This window comes from Lissotriton vulgaris, chromosome 10 (genome assembly GCF_964263255.1).
Source record: "Lissotriton vulgaris chromosome 10, aLisVul1.2, whole genome shotgun sequence".
Lineage (NCBI taxonomy): Eukaryota > Metazoa > Chordata > Amphibia > Caudata > Salamandridae > Lissotriton > Lissotriton vulgaris.
In genome coordinates, this window is record NC_141698.1 from 282,205,958 (window position 1) to 282,225,054 (window position 19,097).

Below are 19,097 nucleotides of genomic sequence, written 5' to 3' on the forward strand. Positions count from 1 at the left end.
ATGCGCTGGGGCTCAGTGCCTCTTTCCTGAAAGAAAAATTGTTCAGTAAACCTCGCCAGGATGATGACTCCTAGGTAGGTGGGAGATTCAGACTTAGAAATCCTGGTTATCCTAAGAGGAAATTGACATTTAAAATTTGTGTTACATTCAACAACGACTAAGAGAAAGCAACACCCCAAGGGTGGTGTACAGCAAAGACTTTAAATCAAGAGTCACCAGATGCACATGCTGAAACTTAAAAGGTACTATGGGTGCAATCGTGGTAAGGAGAGAACTTTTTAAGTAAGGCTTCTTCTGACAAGGATGGAGTGAGCATTGTGATTATGGAACTTGTGGGTTCTTGTTGGGGCAAGAACGGATCTCAAATCATATCAAAGGTACCATAGTGTGTAAAGGAGAACCAAGGCCTCTTTATGAACCTCTTGCCAGATAAAAATTGTGCTCCCAATCATTCACTACTTTCGTGTGAGTTCTTTCTTTATATTCACTATTGATATTGAAAACTCAAACAGTTGTTACAAAATGGGTGAAGCTGCTCACTGGGCCAAGACCTACTTGATTTTGAGACCCAATATAAAGTAGAGGAGGAAACATGTTAAATTATTTTATATATATATATCCTTGGACGCTCATGACGAGCTCAGCTCGTCATGATGTACAACTCCATACACTCATGACGAGCTGAGCTCGTCATGAACAATGGGAATCAAAGCCTTCCAGCACAGGAGGAAAATAACACTAGCATTGATGGTGTTAAACTCTAAACAAACAGCCCCAAGGAGAGTGCACTTTTCACCGTTTCACCTTTACAGTGAGCAAGACCAATTGTGGTTGAAACGCGTAGGTGGTGGTCAATGGTGTTTGTGACTGCACAGAAATAAATCGCTTTAATTCTGACCCTGTTGGAGTGTGGTGTTTTCCTTGAAGAGGAACTTTGGAGCTAAATAAATAAATAAATAAATATATATATATATATATATATATATATATATTTTTTTTTTTTTTTTTAAATAAGAGAAATCACTAGAACCTATATACAAAACCAAGGAGTATCTCGTATTTAGAAAAATATATTTTCAAAAGTCATGTGTAGACAAAGTTCATATTCAAAAGAAACTCTTTAAAATCACTAGAACCCCTAATGTCTGCAACAGAGGGATTAGTAAAAAGACTTGAAATGTCTCTAAATGTTATTTTGCACATGTCAAGCCAAATGACTTAGAGGAAAGTTGTGGTTCCAAGGAGTAGTAATAAGCCTGTTCCTCTTCTCCACAGGCAACTTAATACTCAGTGGGCGCAATTGCTAAAGTCACCAAATTCTATTGATATAAAGACACGTATCACATTCCAACAATCGTATTGAGCGCCCCTTTCAGTGGTCATTTGTATCATTATGACTTGACTTTCTTGCATTTCCTGTAGCTCTTACAATCTGCTATCTAACCATAATCAAAATACCTACAAAGGAAATTATGAAAAAGAAACTAAAGGAACAAGCTAAATAAAATTTGAGTTTTAGTATTTCCTGAACATTGGGCTATGTGAGGGTTCGAATCCTGACATCTTGTCATTCAAAAGGAAGTGCAAGCGTTAGGGCATGACAACACCACTTGTGGACTATGGTTTAACGCCTTAAGACAAAACTAATTTTAGTGATCTGGAATTTTAACTCTTATGAAACAGTCCAATATTATTTGAACTATATCACAAGGTGTAAGAGAGAAAACGACTATACATTACTGTCCATCAGCCTTCAAGCGAGCCCTAAGGTCATCCACAATGGAAAAAATAAAAATTATCCACTATTACACAATTTGATAAATGCAACAAACAAACCACAGAAAAAAAGCATCCACAAGATTTGGGAACAGCTCCATAAACAGCAAGCGCTGCAGTATTTTCATAGTAGCATTACCAAATGAAAGGAGAAAGTTAGCTACACCAAGCGCGAAAGGTGCGTAGTGTACACCTCAGTTACTAATCACATCTATTCATATCTTACTTTACATTGCATGGACAGCCAGTCCCAGCACATACAAGAAGCAAGTAACAGGCAGTAGTTTCGTGGAAAGGCAGTGGTCCAGAGTCAATACTTACATTCCCGCCACCAGGGACATGCTTTATATTGTCCTTGGAGCCACACTTGGACTGTACGTGGCTGTAGTTGACTTTTTTGGAGACTATCTGGACCTGGAGAGTCACAGAATAGAGAAAACGACACAAAGAAGGGGAAGCACGGTTAAAATGAGCACACATGGCAAGCTGCGAGAGAGACTGTTTTTAATATGTGAGGAAAAAGAAAGGAAAAGGTTAATGTGACATCCAGGCTTGGATATAAATCAGGAGCAAAGATGGACAAAGAGGGGTGGACAAGGCACAATAAGCAGACTTGGGAACGAAGACAACAGTTTTAGTGCAGATGGATGACAAAATGTGTAATGCCCCAAACATGATACAGCCCTAGGTAGCTCTTTGGGGTAGATGTACAATAAGGATTCAAGCAACAAGTACGTTATTCGGAGATTGTACCACAGCCCAGCTATGGTGCGGCACATGATCCATGGGGTTCATCATATGCACCATTTCTGGGATTCTGTGATAAAATATGCAAAAGAGCTTGAAGTCCTGTAATCTATCTTTATAACAAAATTTTACAAGACTAACACAAATTACCTAATGGAACAGTAACACACCACAGTTTGCACGATTAAAGTAATGCAGTCTTAATGGTTTGCACAACAAGGATTCATCTATGCATGTCTTTTGACTGCCAGTCGGAACATCCATCATGTTTGCTAGTCCATGAAACCACAGCCCTGACATGCTACTCTCTTAATATTTCCACAAACTCTCTACATTAGTAGGATAATGTGTTCGCTAATGACTGTAGAAGAAGGGTTAGTTCTGACTAGCACAAATTCAAATATTTAACTGAGAGCCGGATGAAATCAGACCAGGTACACATTAAAACAAAGTTGTCCAATGCAGTTTCTTGGCTGCTCCTAAATCATCAGCCTCCTCTAATATCTCATTCTTCATATTTTTGATAAGTCCTTTGCTATTTGTAGCAGGTACTAAATCACTTCTCGGGATCAAATCGTCTGTATTAAAATATGGTTTATTCTACCTCCAAAAACCTTTTTTACTGATACATTGTTGAGAAATGTTGCAGTCCTAAGGCAGCTGGGAAGGAAAACTGGTCTTAGGACAAATGAGACCGCGGATGTGCAAGTATTCAGTTTACAAAATGGTTCAACAATGGATGGCCCTGAAGGCTATTTTGAGTATTAACAGGGAATACAATATTAAATCGTTTATTTTACATTGATTATACATACATTTATATTTTCTGTACATCCTGAAAATCAGACATTGATCTTAACTCGCTAAACCTACAATGGTTGTCCTTGGCAGTATGTTAGGTAGCAAATAGAAAAGGAGACTCATGAAGGTTTTTTTTGTGCCTTCCATAAAAGCCTGTACATGTGTAGATTTTTAAGCTATACATCTACTATGTGGTGTGTGTGGGCATATGTGACCTGCCATAAGGGATTTGAGAGAGGAAAGCCAGTGACTTGCCATAAATCTTGTAGATCGATATCTCCGAGAAGCTTTCTGTCTTTGGTGACTATAGGATAATTCTGGCATAATATCGCAACATGCATCGGAGATTTCTCTCTGTGATAATAGCAGGAGGCACGTTCTTTGTGAGGGTGATGTGGAGCATGTCAAGCAGTCAAAGTCATTACTGAACGTAAATCTCAGTACATATTCCCCAGTGGGAGTAGTCCCGCTGTGTTATCCTTGCCCTGAACCTTAATTTGCTGTGTGCTATGCTCTATCTCAAGGTGTTGAATAGTGTGCTTGCCAAGTAGAGCAGAACGTGCAAGAGAGAGTTCTTTTCTGATGCCATCTACTTTGCCATATTCCATGCACTTGCTTTATTAATGCATGGTGTTGCATGTGGGTGTTTATGCTAACAACTACAGTACAATTTAAAGGATTGTGCATGTATGTAATATTAGGTGGTGATCCAGCATGTTTAAAGTGATGCTACAGATATCTTCCTTAAGAGGGCATATGCTCCTTTGATTTGTGCTCTTTAGGACCTGCAATGTTGATTTGTTTGATATGTGTGCTGTCAGTGTCCATTTACCCTCAATTAAAGCTAAGTGGTGAGTGATTTAGACATTGCTTGTGTTCATGTGTGGGTCTGAGCTACAGGTGTGACTCCATTTGGTCTATTTCTTAAATGCAATGATCGCTTTCCTAGGTGGGTGTGGTCATCAAACTATACAACTATGGGACCTGGACCACTGCTCTTTTAGGTGAAGATGTGAAATCACAATCTATTGTCCTGCTGCTAAAGGTGTACATTGCTCTCCATATACAAAGAAATATACATTGAAATATTAATGCAGTGACATTTCGGCATGGCGAGCCCGGACCAGGAGGAAAGGTATTTTTGAAATTCGTCAATTTCGGATGGATAAATATATAAAAGTATACCCGCCAGCTGTAGTGCCCTGATGAAATTAGCAAATGGAGGCAAGGCTGCCGGAGAAAGGCGGCGGCGCTTATGGAAACTTGGATGCAACTTACAGCTAGGGTGTGCAGGGGAGATTCCTCAGAAAAGTGCAGTTTTGCTGGCAAGAGTGATTTTGAAGCATCAGTGACCGTGCCTTTAACAACTGGGATTTGGTGGCCACCACTTTTGGATTATCTGTGCAGAACGTCTATATCACCAAGCACAACATGACATTTTTTCGTGAGGCTGGAGAGTGATAGGATGTGGCATATGAACACATAAGTGACACATTGTGAATGAAGGACTGGAGACAGAAAGCAAGGTATTATGGCCAATGTAGTTGCCTACCAAAGTGGGATGAGGAAATCCTTGCACATGCTTCGTTCGAACCAGTATTCTTTGACTGGTATCTGATTTAGTGAACTGCTCAGTGATACTAAAGTTATAAAAATGGAACTGATGGGGTTGGTTAATTCTGAAAACTATCAATTGCAATTATGACCGCTTAGGCTTTAATTATTGTGACCACGTGAAAAAATTAAGTCCTTCTTCACTGTTATGTTTTAAAATATTCTAGCAACTAATGAATGCTCATACCATGTGATTAAGATTGTTACTAGGTCGAAACGCATTATGCTGGCTACCTACTGCAATTAAAGATTCCAAGCCAGAATCAGATAGTGTGGCTCAATTGTACTCTCTGGAATGAGAGGGTGTTTACCTTTGGTATGTGTGTATATATATTTATAAAAACTGATCAGCACCCTAACGTGAGAAGTTTACTAAAACAACTAGAGAAACATCATAGAAGCGCAGTCACTAAATATTGGGAAGCAAAATCATTAGAAAAGTATCATGAGGCAGGACGTATACCCCCAGGACTTCGAATTATGCTCGCGCCGAGCTTTGAAAAGCCTAATCCTATGCTGTTAAAAGAATGGGCAGAATCGAATCTAGAAGCGTCAATGCGTTAAGTCTGCCTATTAATTAAATATGCACGGATAGATAGAGAAACGGATCTCAAATAAATTAAAAGGCTGAAAGAGGAAATTGATGCTCTCACAGATACAAACAATAAAGACACCAGAGAAAAACTGATTAAAGAAATGCACGGAAGAAAAACAAAGTTAGAAGATACAATCAAGAAGAGGAAAGTGTGGAAATTCAGTAGGGACAAAAATGATTATGATAGAGGTCAAGTTTTCACATTTGCGAAAAAATATGACCAAGTAAAAAGACAAAAATTGAACAAAATGACCCCAGCAACACAAGGAAGTAATGCCAATATAAATCAGGCTTAAACTTCGACAGTGCTACCAGAAAGCTCCAGTTCCGATGGAAGTTTAATTTCTAGCGATGAGGACTCAGACAGGGGAAGTACAGGACAAACTTCGGAATCACTGGGCCCTTTATCGTACGTGGAGGAATTGGAATATATTCGAGAACAGAGAATCCAGTCCCTCAAGCCGCGTTACCAACAGAAACAAAATGTTCAAACACCGAAAGGAACAGGAGCCGCCGCAAACGCAGACAAAGCAACAAGAGGGCGCGGAAACTGGCAGCAGAAAAGACGCAATTGGAACAAATAAGAAAGAACATCAATATTGACCATACGATCGTTAATCTTACTAAAATTGAGCTCAATGAGGCGGAGAAACAATTATTAGCCCTGGGCCTTAGTTACTGTCCCGAAAGTAACTTCGACTTTGTGAAAACAAGAGTAGATGTATACAAATTCATCAGAAAATTAAAATTGACCAAATATTTTGCCATCAAAAAACCTGACATAACAGAACAACGTAAGACACCACAACTGATTCAGGAAACTGTGGGTCTTGCAGTAAGAGAAATCGCCTTGTTAAGGACATTATGCAATTTAAGAACTGAGGAAACAAATGAAATGTCCCCCAACACGCAAGATCTCCTACAAGAAGAAAATATCTTGGGAGGAAAGGAGGGAGATAGTCCCTTCAAAGCACCATCAACGATCGTCCCAATAATGCCAAGGGACGCAGTGGATGTCTTTCATGACAGGGTGGTGGATGAATTTAAATCCCTCTACAAAAAAACGTGCACAAATAAATTTAAAACTGGAAATAAAGAGAAACAATATTTTCAATTGATGGCCAAACTAAAGAACAATGACTCGGTAGTGATAAACCGGGCAGATAAAGGGGGCAATATTGTCCTGTGGGACAAAAAAATGTATAGAGAGGAAGGTTACAGGCACCTTAATGAAATAGAATGTTACGAAATCTCCAATGGAGCAGTGGTCCATAAAGCGAATGAACAATACAAAAAAGATCTTAATAAATAGACACGAGAAGGTTTGATCGCCAAGGATGAAAATAAATTCCTAATGAACAATCACCCCAAGCTGCCCACATTCTATCTCATCCCAAAAGTTCATAAGGGAACCTATCTACTACAAGGAAGGCCTATCATTTCTGCCCAGAACAGTACTTTTGAAAATACATCTAAATACGTGGACTTCTTTTTACAGGAATTTGTCAGGACATTGCCTTCCTTTATACAAGATTCTAGCGTCTTTTTAGCCAAATTGAATGAAGTAAAGTATGAAAATAAATACCTGCTAATAACTTTGGACATTAAATCACTTTACACGTGTATCAAACATACAGGTGGCCTATTAGCAGTAGAGCATTATTTGAATCTACGGAATATTGAATATTATGGTCACAACAAAATATTGCTAAATATGATACATTGGTGCCTCTACAATAACAGGTTTTTATATGATGGCATCATTTACAGGCAAAAAGAAGGAGTGGCTATGGGGGCATGCTTCTCCCCCAGCTACGCATGTTTACATGTGGGCTGGTGGGAGGAGCATGTCCTCAGGGGGGACCATAAAGCCCTTTATGACAGTCATATTGTACGTCTATGGAGATTCATAGACGACATATTTATCATTTGAAAAGGGACGGAGGTGGAGGCAATTGAATTCATAAATGTCATTAACAACAACTCCTGTAATTTGGAATTTACACACCATATAAATGCAACCACCATTAGTTTCCTTGATATTCAGGTCAATATTAAAGCAGGGCAAATAGAGACAAGTCTATTCCAGAAACCTACTGCAGGGAATACCCTGCTTCATGCAAGTAATGTTCCCCCTAGTCACACCATAGCCAGCTTACCCTATGGCAAATTCCTCAGTGAAAAGAGCATGCAGCATGACACTTGCATGTGAGGAAGCTCTCACCCTAACCAAACATAAATTGTTAGAGAGGGGCTATAAGGAGAAAAATCTGGCAGCTACTCTGCGTAAAGTTGCCTTAATCAAAAGAGAAACCCTGTTACAACCGAGGGTATATAGCAACATTGAAGAAACCTCCCATTTACTGAACACATGTGAAATAAAAGAAAGGTCCAACAAAACATGCAGGGTAATCTCAACCTTCAGTAGGCAATCTAAGGTCATTAGAAAAATCGTAAATAAAGAATGGCCAATAGTGATGACTGATGGTATCCTGAAAGACATTTATACTACCAAGCCCAACTTCACTTTTCGCAAAGCCCGCTCTATGAAATCTGACTTGGTGAAAACCTGTCCTGAGACTTTTAACAAAGATAACTGGCTTTCTTCCCGTAATGGCTTTTTCAAGTGCTCCTCTTGCCGAGCCTGTAAATTTGGCTCCAACACCACAACATACACAAGTGCATTCTCAGATCGGCCCATAAAGATCAAAGGGAATTATACTTGCAAAACTGAGTATGCCGTGTATATTTTAACCTGTGTTTGTGATTTAAGATATGTCGGGAGCACTAAGCTCCCGGTACAGGCAAGGATTTTACAACACCTGAGGGCCACAGTAAACTCGGACCCTACATACCCTGTTGCTAGGCACGTAAAAGCAGAACATGGAGGTAACCTCAATGTTCTTAGCTATTTCGTGATAGACCATATTCCTACTAGCAAAAGGGGTGGAGATAGGGAAAAACAACTGTGCCGGTTAGAAACCAGTTACATAGTGAAATTAGAAACCAAGAGTCCACGGGGCCTTAATATTTGCGAAGACCTACACCACTTTTTAGGATAATTCTGAGATATAGTGAATATTTAAAACTACACCTGTTCTTAAGCATCTCCCCGCCCGGTGTTGTTGTCTGTTAACACCTGCACTAGCCTTCCCTTGATGGAGGGTAGAAAGACTTTCAATGCCAGACAGATAGCTCGCAGCTCCAACAGATTGATGTGGAGTCTGGATTCTGCCATAGACCAGAGGCCTCTGATCTCCACCTCTCCCAGATGGTGGCCCCATCCCAGGAGTGACAGATCTCCCACTTCTGTCAGATCTCATTGCAGATGAGAGAGGGGTTTGCTGCTAACACAATCGCTGTTCATTAACCACTACTGAAGACCTTTTACAGTGCCCTCTGAGATCTGGGCATTGTCTAAGAGATTCCCCTGATGCAGAGCCCACTAGAAATTCAGGTGCCACTGCAGAGCCTGTGTCACAAGCAGGCTGCAGGAAGACATGAAGCTGAGCAGCCCCAGAGTCAGGCACTCCAAAACCCAGGATAGAGGCTAACACATTGGTATCATAGCCGGAATATCCTTGACTACCCATTTGGGAGGATACGCCAGAAACTGCACTGTGTGAAGAACAGCTGCAAAGAAAGGGAGCATTTGAGAAGGAGTCAGGTGTGTCTTCTGCACGTTTATAGTGAAGGCCAGCAAGTGCAGGAGGTCTGCAGTAGTCTGTGGATGGGAGACAACTACCTGGAACACGCCTGCTGACAACAGCAGCTGTGGAGATCGGGGAAAACTGGCACCATGACCTCCACAGATGAGATGCAATCATCACTTTAGTGAACAACTGAAGGGCGCCAGAAAGGCCAAAAGGGGAGCACAGTGAACTGAGAATGCTTGCGACTTAGAGAGAGCTGCGGGTAATGTCTGTGGGCAGGTAGGATGTGAATGTGGAAATATGCATTCTGCAAATCAAACATTACCTACCTCCAGTCTCTGGGTCCAAGGAAGACAGGACTTGAACAAGCGTGAGCATTTCGAATTTCCCTATCCAGTGAGGTGATAGGGAATGCACCAGGATTTACTCAGGAAGTGGAGGTTTGGACCACTAAGCTCTCTGGGGTTAGGTGCTGTGTGAAGAAACTGGAAGAAGGTCCCAAGCAGACAACTGTGAGGGTTTTGTTAAATGGGAGAAGCAGTTTGAATTGGGTGACTTGCAGCTGAAGCACTTTTGTCAAATCATTTGTCTTGACAGCTACAGAGGGCAGCTAAAGGTCCAGGACCTCAGCACCCCTCCTCACCACCATAGCAAATGAGTCTCCCTTCTCCATAGCCATAGTAGGGGAAGAGACCAAGCTAGTATCTGGAGAGGTGTCAAGTCAACTGGCGTTCACCCGATCCTCACGCCAGGTGTCCTCACTGGGGTCTTAGAGCTGGTATTCATAATGGTTCAGTGGCCTCCAAATCTTCCCCAAGCACTACCCTATAGGACTAGGGCTCAGGCTCTGACCTGGCTAGCATGGCTCCAGCCAGCGCCGCACAACATCCATCCGGCTCCGATTCGAAGATAAGAATAGGGACAGCGCCAGGAGCTGTGGATACAAGGGGCCTGACTGGTGCAGAGGGCAAACCAACCTGCGAAAGATCAGTAGTGGCCCCTCCTGAATCGACAGAACCCAAGGAACTCCAGCAGGGATGGGCCACCCAAATATCAGGGGAATAGCCTAAAAAAATTGACATTCGGTGGGAGTCACTCCTGGAAATTCAGGGAGGCGCGCAGACAGCCCAGGGACAGGCTTAACCACGGAGCCAGTCCTCAAGTGCAGACGCTCTCTCGTCTCTTCTGATAATTTTGACAGACAGGATGAAGTTGAAGACCTCTTTGACTTCATGTTCTTTTTCTTGTGGGACTTACCAGAATGGGAGGACTTAGACTGTGACTGAGATCGATGGCTCAGTGACTGATCCCGGTACCTTCCTCTCAACCGGGATCAAGACCGTTGCACATCGAGCGGCAAGGAGTTTGCGGGAAATGTCCCACAAGGCATTGGCGTGCATGGCATGACAATCAACACAGGCCTTGGTATTGTGGTTTCCCTCACGGCACCAGAGACAGACTAGGTACGGACCAGTCACCGGCATTTGTCGGTCACAGACGCCAAAGGGCTTGAATCTAGCCTTCCTTATTAACATCCCAGCCACACCAGGAGACAAGTCCCAAAAAGCTTTGACAAAAAGTCGAGAAAAGACCGTCTAAAAACAACTGGAGATAGCTCTCTCCAGATCTCGCTGACTGGCACGGAAAGCAAAGAACTGAGGTCAGCGAGCTGGGGTGGGGCCTATATAGGCACCACGCAAATCAATTCCGGGGAGAACTATGCAAATGACGCCATGCAGAGTAGAACGCCACCTCCTGGCGTGCAGGGGTACTGTTCACAAAAAATGTCCAGGTCCGGTCAGACGCCTGGATAATCCTAAGGTAAGGAATTTGCAGCTACAAGTCTCCATCAGATATGATGAGTGCAGCTCAACTTTGCTTACGTTCACCAGTGCATGACATTAGCTTATGTTTAAGTTTCTGGCATTGTGTCTCCTAACTGCTTGAATAATCATCACATTTAATGCAGGAAATCCAAGCGTCATTACACAAGTAACTAAAGAGCTGCTAAATTAAGTTTATGGGGAACAGGAATGGAGTGTTCGAAGATCATGTTAAAACAGAAGATAATCTGTGCCTGCGTTAAAGAGGTGTTAAAAGTACTTAGTGTTGTAAAACAAACTGCTGGGGACCCCAATCACAAAGTGGTGACGGGATCCAAAGAATCTAAAATATCAGATATCCTTAGGCTGAACGGGTGTGACCCAGAAGGGATAGGGACTCGCTGCGCTGTAGGAGCCTGCCTATTTCATTGAAGTAAGTGTATGCCAGACTGAGATAGCTAGCCTGAGGACTATTTCATTTTGTGTTTACTCAGGATTGTACTACAAGAATCAATAACTGATTTTCTGAACAGGAGTAAAAGCGAAAAGTGCAACTGTCTGTTAAGATAGTATTAGCATCCTGGTTTACGGCTGGATGGAAGATTGACAGAATGAAGGCCACCATCAAAGTGAAAAAACTAGTTTTAAATGACCAGGTAACAAAGCACTGTGGGATGTGCCCCATCTCGTTCAATAACATAAAATGAATCTGTGACGTTGCTTATGAATATTAGCACTCTCATTCTTTTAACAGACAGCAATGGATTTTTTCTGTAACTCCCATGAATACATTAAGCTCAAACAGGATGTGCAGTTTCACATTTTCAGCAGTCCAGAATCCCTACCTTTATCAACACAACAAACACTAGACAAGCTGTGCTTCTAGTACTTGTCGTTCGGTGCAAAATCCCAATAGAACATGGTGCTGGCCTCCACAGTTTTTGTTCAATTCCCATTCCCTTGAAACAGAAATGGAACGGGTGTTTTTGAACCTGGACACAATAGGCACTGATACCGGGAGCAAGAAGCTATAAAGCTCTGACATCTGACTGTAGGACGCACAGAATATGATGCTATTTTATCCCTTAGCAGCAGATACAAGTGTCTCACCACTGCCCTGCTGGAATTTTAAAGTAAAGAGGTGATTCCTTTGGGTCATTCTAGAGAATGAACAGATAAACTGAAGTTGGAGTCAAATTGATTAACTTTGGCAGACCTATAAAGTTTCAATAAGACAAACATCAACAATGGATTTTGAGCCATATGTATCATAGTTCCGTTTTGCGAATTCTAAATAGAGATTTTTAAGGAATCGCTATTTAGAAATGGCAAAATGGTATGTATGAAAAAATTCGCATTTTTTTTAGATTCCTTAATTTTCCTTATTTGCGAATTCGCAAGTTGCTAATTCGCAAATAATGAATTATTTCCCATTCATTCCTATGGGCCAGGAGGCATTTCATTTTGCGATTCGCAATTTGCTAATCGCAAAATGAGAATGAAAGTTGGTGGTAAATTGTGATTTCTTAAGCTGAATTCGCTACAGTAAAATGCTTCATACATAGCATTTAAGGAATCGCAAAATTGCGATTCCTTAAATGCTATAGCAAAATAAGGAATCGCAATATTTTCGATTCCTTAAAATGCGATTTTTTGATACATAGCAAATTATGCAAAACAGCCTTTTGCGATTCGCAAAGGCCGAAATTCGGCGAATTCGGCCTTTGCGAATCAAAAAAGGCTTGATACATATGGCCCATAATGACTAAAATCCCATTTGCATGTTTATTACACACATTGGAATCTAATATCCAGGATACAAAGGAGATTTATCGACATATAGATTCATAGATGGGAATTGAGAATGAGGACAGTTTTTTCAGTTTAGGGTTCTGAGTGGCTTCAAGTAGACCATGAGAAAGAACTTTGAAAAACAACAAAGAGCACATAATAGTCAATATGGGCCTTTAAAGTTATATTGTGGTGATAACCATTACAAGATAAATCGGGCCAAGATATGCAAAAAATTAAGAAACACAGCACTGGCTTTGCTGTTTTCTGAAAGGGAAACGCTGAATGCTGGGGGTGGGATAAAGAGGGGGCACTGGCCATCATCTAGTCACATTTTTAAAAATAATGTGTGATCCCGCGCAACCCTCGCTGTCCTTAGGAGAAGCATGAATGCCTTGGCCACACTGAGATTTAAGATGCCGCTGTTCAGGAAAACCGTTATTGAATAGATAGGACGGGCAATGAGAAATGTCCCTGCCTGTAGGTGCCATGTGCAGTTCAATGCTTGTGGCATATAAATGTAATACAACAGTATGGAAGCAACAGGCCAGAAAGTCTACCAGGTTTCCGGAGAAGCATTGCCAAAAATAAGAAACTCTGTTTTTCAACGTTGCACTTAAGTTGATGTAAGGCCAGCAGTGAAAGACTCCGTCAGGCAGGTTTTCATCAGCCACTCTGGAAACATTTCTCCCTTCAAGCATGAGAACAGCTGAGTATCATCAGCATAGGATATAATGTAAGTTCTCTGGGCTTCTGCTATCCGAACGAGAGGGATGAAATATATATTAAATAAGGTTGACTTAGAGCAGAGTCCCGGGGAACTCCTAAGGACAGTTTGCTGGGTTCCGAGGAGAAGGGGGAATCCAAACCTGTTGTCTTATGCCTTTCAAATAGGAGGCAAGCTGGTCTAGAGCTGGACACACTACGCCGATGGACTGCAGGCATACCAGAAGTCTAGCGTGGGGGACCGCATCAAAGGCTACTGATAGGTCTAACATGATCAGCACAGTCTTTTCCCCAGCATCTAGTGTGCCTTTGATGAATTCGGAGACTTCCATCAGTGCTGTACCAGTTATAAAATGGGGTCTAAAGCCAGACTGGCTATGATGGAGCAGGCTGTTAGATTCCAGATACAGAGAGCTATCGACTTACATGCTTCCCCAGTATTTTGGCTACTGCTGGTAGCAGGTAAATAGGCCTATTATCAGAATGCATCCTTGGATCCGCACATGGTTTCTTCAACATGGTAAGAATTTTAGCTTGATTCCACAATCTTGGTAGCGTATCTGTTGCTAATGATATTTTAAGGACCGTATTAGGACACCTGTTAATTACACAAGACCCAAAAGCAAGCACATTAGACAGGCAAGGATCAGAAGGCGAGCCATATTTAAGTTTGCTTGAGGCCAATAAATAAATCTCCAACAAAATCCGCTCAAAATTGGACAGAGTCGCATTGGTCACTGAAACATACTGGTTTGTAGGGTATCCTGATACTCTTCATCAGGCAAAGAGTCTGTGGACAGAATGGGTTGGCTGGAAAGGAAGTAAGCAGCCAGCTGTTCACACCAGTACATTGAGGGAGAGTGGTAACCTAGTGCAAACTGTGTATACTTTTATGGTTGTAATAACTCAAATAAAGTTTTAATGACTGACTGACTGACTAGTGCAAACTGTCGGAGCCATAATTATTCTCCCTAATATTTAAAAATCAACCTTTAAAAGCAGACAAAACCTTACAGACAGAATATTGTTAATTTTTTTTAAATGTGGGACAGTAAAACATGCAACTAAAAAGGGCTATATCAATAGCTCAAGGCATTTACTTATTACATACTTTAAAAATAAGCATCACATTCATCAACGTATGAAAGACACTTTGAAATTAGTCACAAACTGTAAACTATAACGAACGCACAGAGGTAATTAGTCTATTGTGTGAATTTATACTTATTATTAAAGGTACCTCTTCAGTTGCAACTGTATGGGATTGCATGAAGGCATACATTAGGGGGTAACATTCCAGTTCAATTTTAATCAAATTAAAGGTAGGCAACTTGAATTGGCTCAATGTCAGCAGGAATGTCTAGACTTAGAACTGCAACATGCTCAGGCAAATCTCTCCAGTGACCCTCGGGAGCGGTCTATACATCTTAAGCTAAATGAGAAGCGGCAAATGCTAAATTGTGGGTAATTGAGAAGGTGGCTGCAAGCTATCAGAAGAATATGACATTCCAGTACGAATACGGTGAAAAAGTAGGACACCTCCTCTCACATCAGATATCTGATAAAAAGGCTAGCAGTGCTATAAAGCGCATTGTGGGTGATGACAGGTGTGGTTAGACTTCTCCACAAGTAATAGCAGAGGAATTTACCTCTGTTTATCAAAAGATGTAAAATAAACCGAATAGCATTGACTGAGAAATCCTGGCATACTAACCTTAGGGAGGAGAGTGGAATCCCCCGGCTAGATTCTCAGCAGAGCTATACTAGAAGGGGATATCAGGCTAGGAGAGGTTGAGGCGGCTATTTGTGCATTACCATCTGGGAAAGCTGCAACAGAGGACACCATACCTCTTGAATTTTATTAAGTGTTTATGGACATTCTCCCCACAGAGTTGATAGAATTGACAACTTATATTTATAGTGGTGGAGAAACCCCTGTCTCATGGGGGGTGACTTATATAGTGTTTTTTCTTAAAAAGGACATGCCATCAGAAGACAGGGGGTCTTATTGCCCGATATCCTTAATCAATGCAGATGCGAAAATCTAATCCAAAAGTTCAGCTACATGGCCACCCCACGAATGCACAATTTGATCTCAGTACAGCAGCATGTTTTTGTGCCTGGTAGGAACACTACGGCCTATACTAATACCGTAATTGCAGCATTTGATTTCACCCAAAAAAACGAACGATCGGCATGATAATGCTGGATGCGGAGAAGACTTTTGACTGGGTCACCTGGGAATCCCTCTTGATGACCAAGGGTGCATTTGGGATCAATGATGGATTCATAGCACTTGTGCAGACGTTATATAAGAACACGGTGGCTAAAATCCTGACGGGTGGTAAGTCCTCTGCTTTATTTTCAATATATCGGGGCACGGGTCGGGGGTATCCCCTCTCTCCCCAGTTATTCGCTCTCTATATAGAACCTTATTTCAGACATCTAATGCATAACAGGGGTATAAAGCCAGTTAGATAAAATTGTGTTGAACTGAAAATAACTGTGCATGCAGATGATATCGCAGTTTATGTTACCAACCAGAGTGTAGTTATCGATCTTGCATCTAAGGAGGCAGAACAATTTGGTGCATTCTCTGGTTATAAGCTCAATTTGTCTAAGACACAAATAATTCTTAATTTTAAAACACTTACCCAGTTAATAAGAGTTACACGTATCTTGGCATACGGCTGAGTAGTCAGGTGGAAAATATTGTGCTTAATTATGAGCCTCTCCTACAAACTGTCATAGCTAAATTATGGCAATGGCATCGACACCCTCTACGTATCTTGGGGTATTGTAATATTTTACCTAAGTTTCTTTACTTATTTCGTTCTATACCACTGCGGGTTCCTGATGCACAAGTTAATTCGGCGCCGGGAAACCCTTTGTGGGTAGCTGTGCGCCTTATAAACGCTATAAAATATAAATATATATTTACCTTCGATAAAGATATATCTGTAAGAAACAGTAGTTAGTGTTAGATTACTTACCTTAGAATATCCCCAGGCGTCAGACTGGATCCGGAAAGTTTTGCGTAGCAGTACCCTTGTGAGTCGGTAGGCGTCGTCTGCGACTCCGCGTCCGTCGTCGGCGTCTTGAACGCCGGGATGATGTCGTCGGAGTACTTAGACACCGCCCTCACGCGCTGATGTCAGTTCTTGTACATAGCTTTCCGCACCAGGAATGCAGACCCATGCCAGAGACCAACACTGGTGCAATAAAACTACGGCCCTCAAAGGGAGATGCCTTAACCCTAGATATCGGTTAGCAGAACGGGGAGGATGGGTGGGGCGGTAAGGAATCTAACACTAACTACTGTTTCTTATAGATATATTGTTACCGAAGGTAAGTAACTCTTGCATCTGAAAGAAACAGGTTAGTGTTAGATTTCTTACCTTAGAATAGATACCCCAGCAATACCAACCCCGGTGGTGGGTCTGCAAATCAAGATCACACCAGAAAGTCCTGGAGAACGGAACGGCCAAAAAAGCCATCTCTCCGGACTTGGCTGTCCAGGCAGTAGTGTCTTGCAAACATGTGCAGCAAAGCCCACGTAGCTGCCTGACAGATGTCCTGCAAGGGGACTCCCCGACCCAGGGCAGTAGAAGCCGCCGTGGCCCGAGTGGAATGGGCCCTTAACCCAACAGGAGGTTCCTTTTTTGCCAAGGAGTAACAGACCTTGATGCACAACACGACCCACAGAGAGTTGCTCCGCTTGTGCACCGCCCGTCCCTTCTTAGCGCCCAAGTAACCAACAAAGAGCTGGTAGTCCATCTGGAACTGGCGTGTGCTGTCTAGATAGAACAAGAGCGCACGTTTTGGGTCCAGACGGTGGAGCCTCTCTTCCGCTTTCGAGGGATGCAGATGCGGAAGTGGAAAGAAGGTGGGCAAGGGGATAGACTGCCCAATATGAAAGGCTGTAACCACCTTAGGCAGTAAAGAAGGATGAGTTCTCAAGACAACTTTGTCCGGATGGACAGAGAGGAAAGGAGGCTTAGAAGGTAGAGCCTGGAGCTCACTCACTCTCCTGGCAGAGGTGATGACAACCAGGAATGCAGTCATGCAATTTTGAAGTGGCTCGAGAGGAGCGCACACCAAATAGGTCAGAACAAGTTTCAAGTCCCACTGAGGCATCACGAAAGGAACAGGAGGAAACATGTGTGTGATGCCTTTCAAGAATCTATTTACAACCGGGGACTTGAAAAGAGAAGGCTGATCAGGAAGCCTCAAGGCTGAAATGGCAGAGAGGTAGCCTTTGATAGTGCCCAGGGCAGAGCCCTGCTGGGCAAGAGAAAGAAGAGAACCTCTGAAAGGGGGGCAGAAAGTGGATCCACAGCCTTTGCTGTGCACCATGCCACAAATTTGTTCCACCTGCAGGTGTATACCGATTTTGTGGAGGGACGCCTGGCTGCCAGAATCACATGACAGACTTCAGGAGGCAAGTCAAATGGCCTCAACTGTCGCCGCTCAATCTTCAAGCATGTAGGTGAAGACTGGACAGGTTCGGGTGCAGGACCGTCCCCTGCTGCTGCGTCAGAAGGTCCCCCTGAAGAGGCAGACGAATCGGGGGATCGACTGACATGCTGAGTAGCTCGGGACACCAGTATCATCGTGCCCAGTCCGGAGCTACAAGGATGACTTGGGCCCAGGGTCGCCTGATCTTCAGCATCTGGGCAGAAGTGGTATAGGCGGAAAGGCGTACAACAGACCGCAGCTCCACTCGCGACGAAAAGCTTCCCCGAGCGAGTGCCGCCTTGGAAACTCCAACGCGCAGAACTGATGACATTGCACGTTCTCTTCTGTGGCGAATAGATCTAACCAAGGCTCTCCACACTGCTGAAAGAGGCCTTGCGCCACGTCCGAGTTCAGACGCCATTCGTGTTCCATCATGCATCGACGGCTGAGTTTGTCCGCCCTGGCGTTCAGGGAACCTGCCAGGTGTTGAACCACCAGGGTCATGCCCTGATGTTCCAGCCATTGCCAGAGGCACAGAGCCTCCTGGCATAGGGTCCACGACCCCACCCCGCCCTGTTTGTTGCAGTACCACATGGCGGTGGTGTTGTCCGTGAACACCTGCACTACACTCCCCCGGACAGAGGGGAGGAATGCCTTCAGTGCAAGTCGGATCACCCGCAGCTCCAGAAGGTTGATGTGGAGCTGGGACTCCGCTGGAGATCAGGGACCCCTGATCTCCGCCTCTCCCATGTGGCCTCCCCAACCCAGGAGAGACGCGTCCGTCACAACTACGTGCTCCGGTGGGGTAGGGAGAGGGATCTGCCACTGATCCAATTGCGGTCCGTGAGCCACCACTGCAGCTGTTTTGCAGTGCCCTCCGAGATCAAGACATGGTCGGACAAGTTGCCCTGATGCTGGACCCACTGAAACTTCAGGTCCCACTGCAGAGCCCACATCTGCCACCGGGCATGATGCACCAGAAGGATGCAGGAGGCCATCAGCCCCAGAAGCCGCAGCGCCAACCTGACCGAGACCCGGGATAAAGGCTGAAAGATCAGAATCAGAGCCTGAATATCCCGAACCCGCTGTTCGGGTAGATAAACCCGAAACTGC

The 19,097-nt window shown here is 43.2% G+C and overlaps 1 protein-coding gene across 29 annotated transcripts in view; it reads right to left on the reverse strand.

Moving 5' to 3' along the window:
* The window catches only part of MAP4 (microtubule associated protein 4), a 1,807,860-nt gene that overhangs the window by 134,526 nt on the left and 1,654,237 nt on the right, over nt 1-19,097 (reverse strand). For 25 of the 29 annotated variants that reach the window (XM_086941043.1, XM_086941031.1, XM_086941029.1 and 22 more), the window contains one exon: nt 2,098-2,190. The exons of the other annotated variants lie outside the window; for them this stretch is intronic. In XM_086941043.1, coding sequence (XP_086797169.1) covers nt 2,098-2,190 — 93 coding nt within the window. The remainder of the gene's footprint in view (nt 1-2,097; nt 2,191-19,097) is intronic. 29 annotated transcript variants of the gene reach the window in all.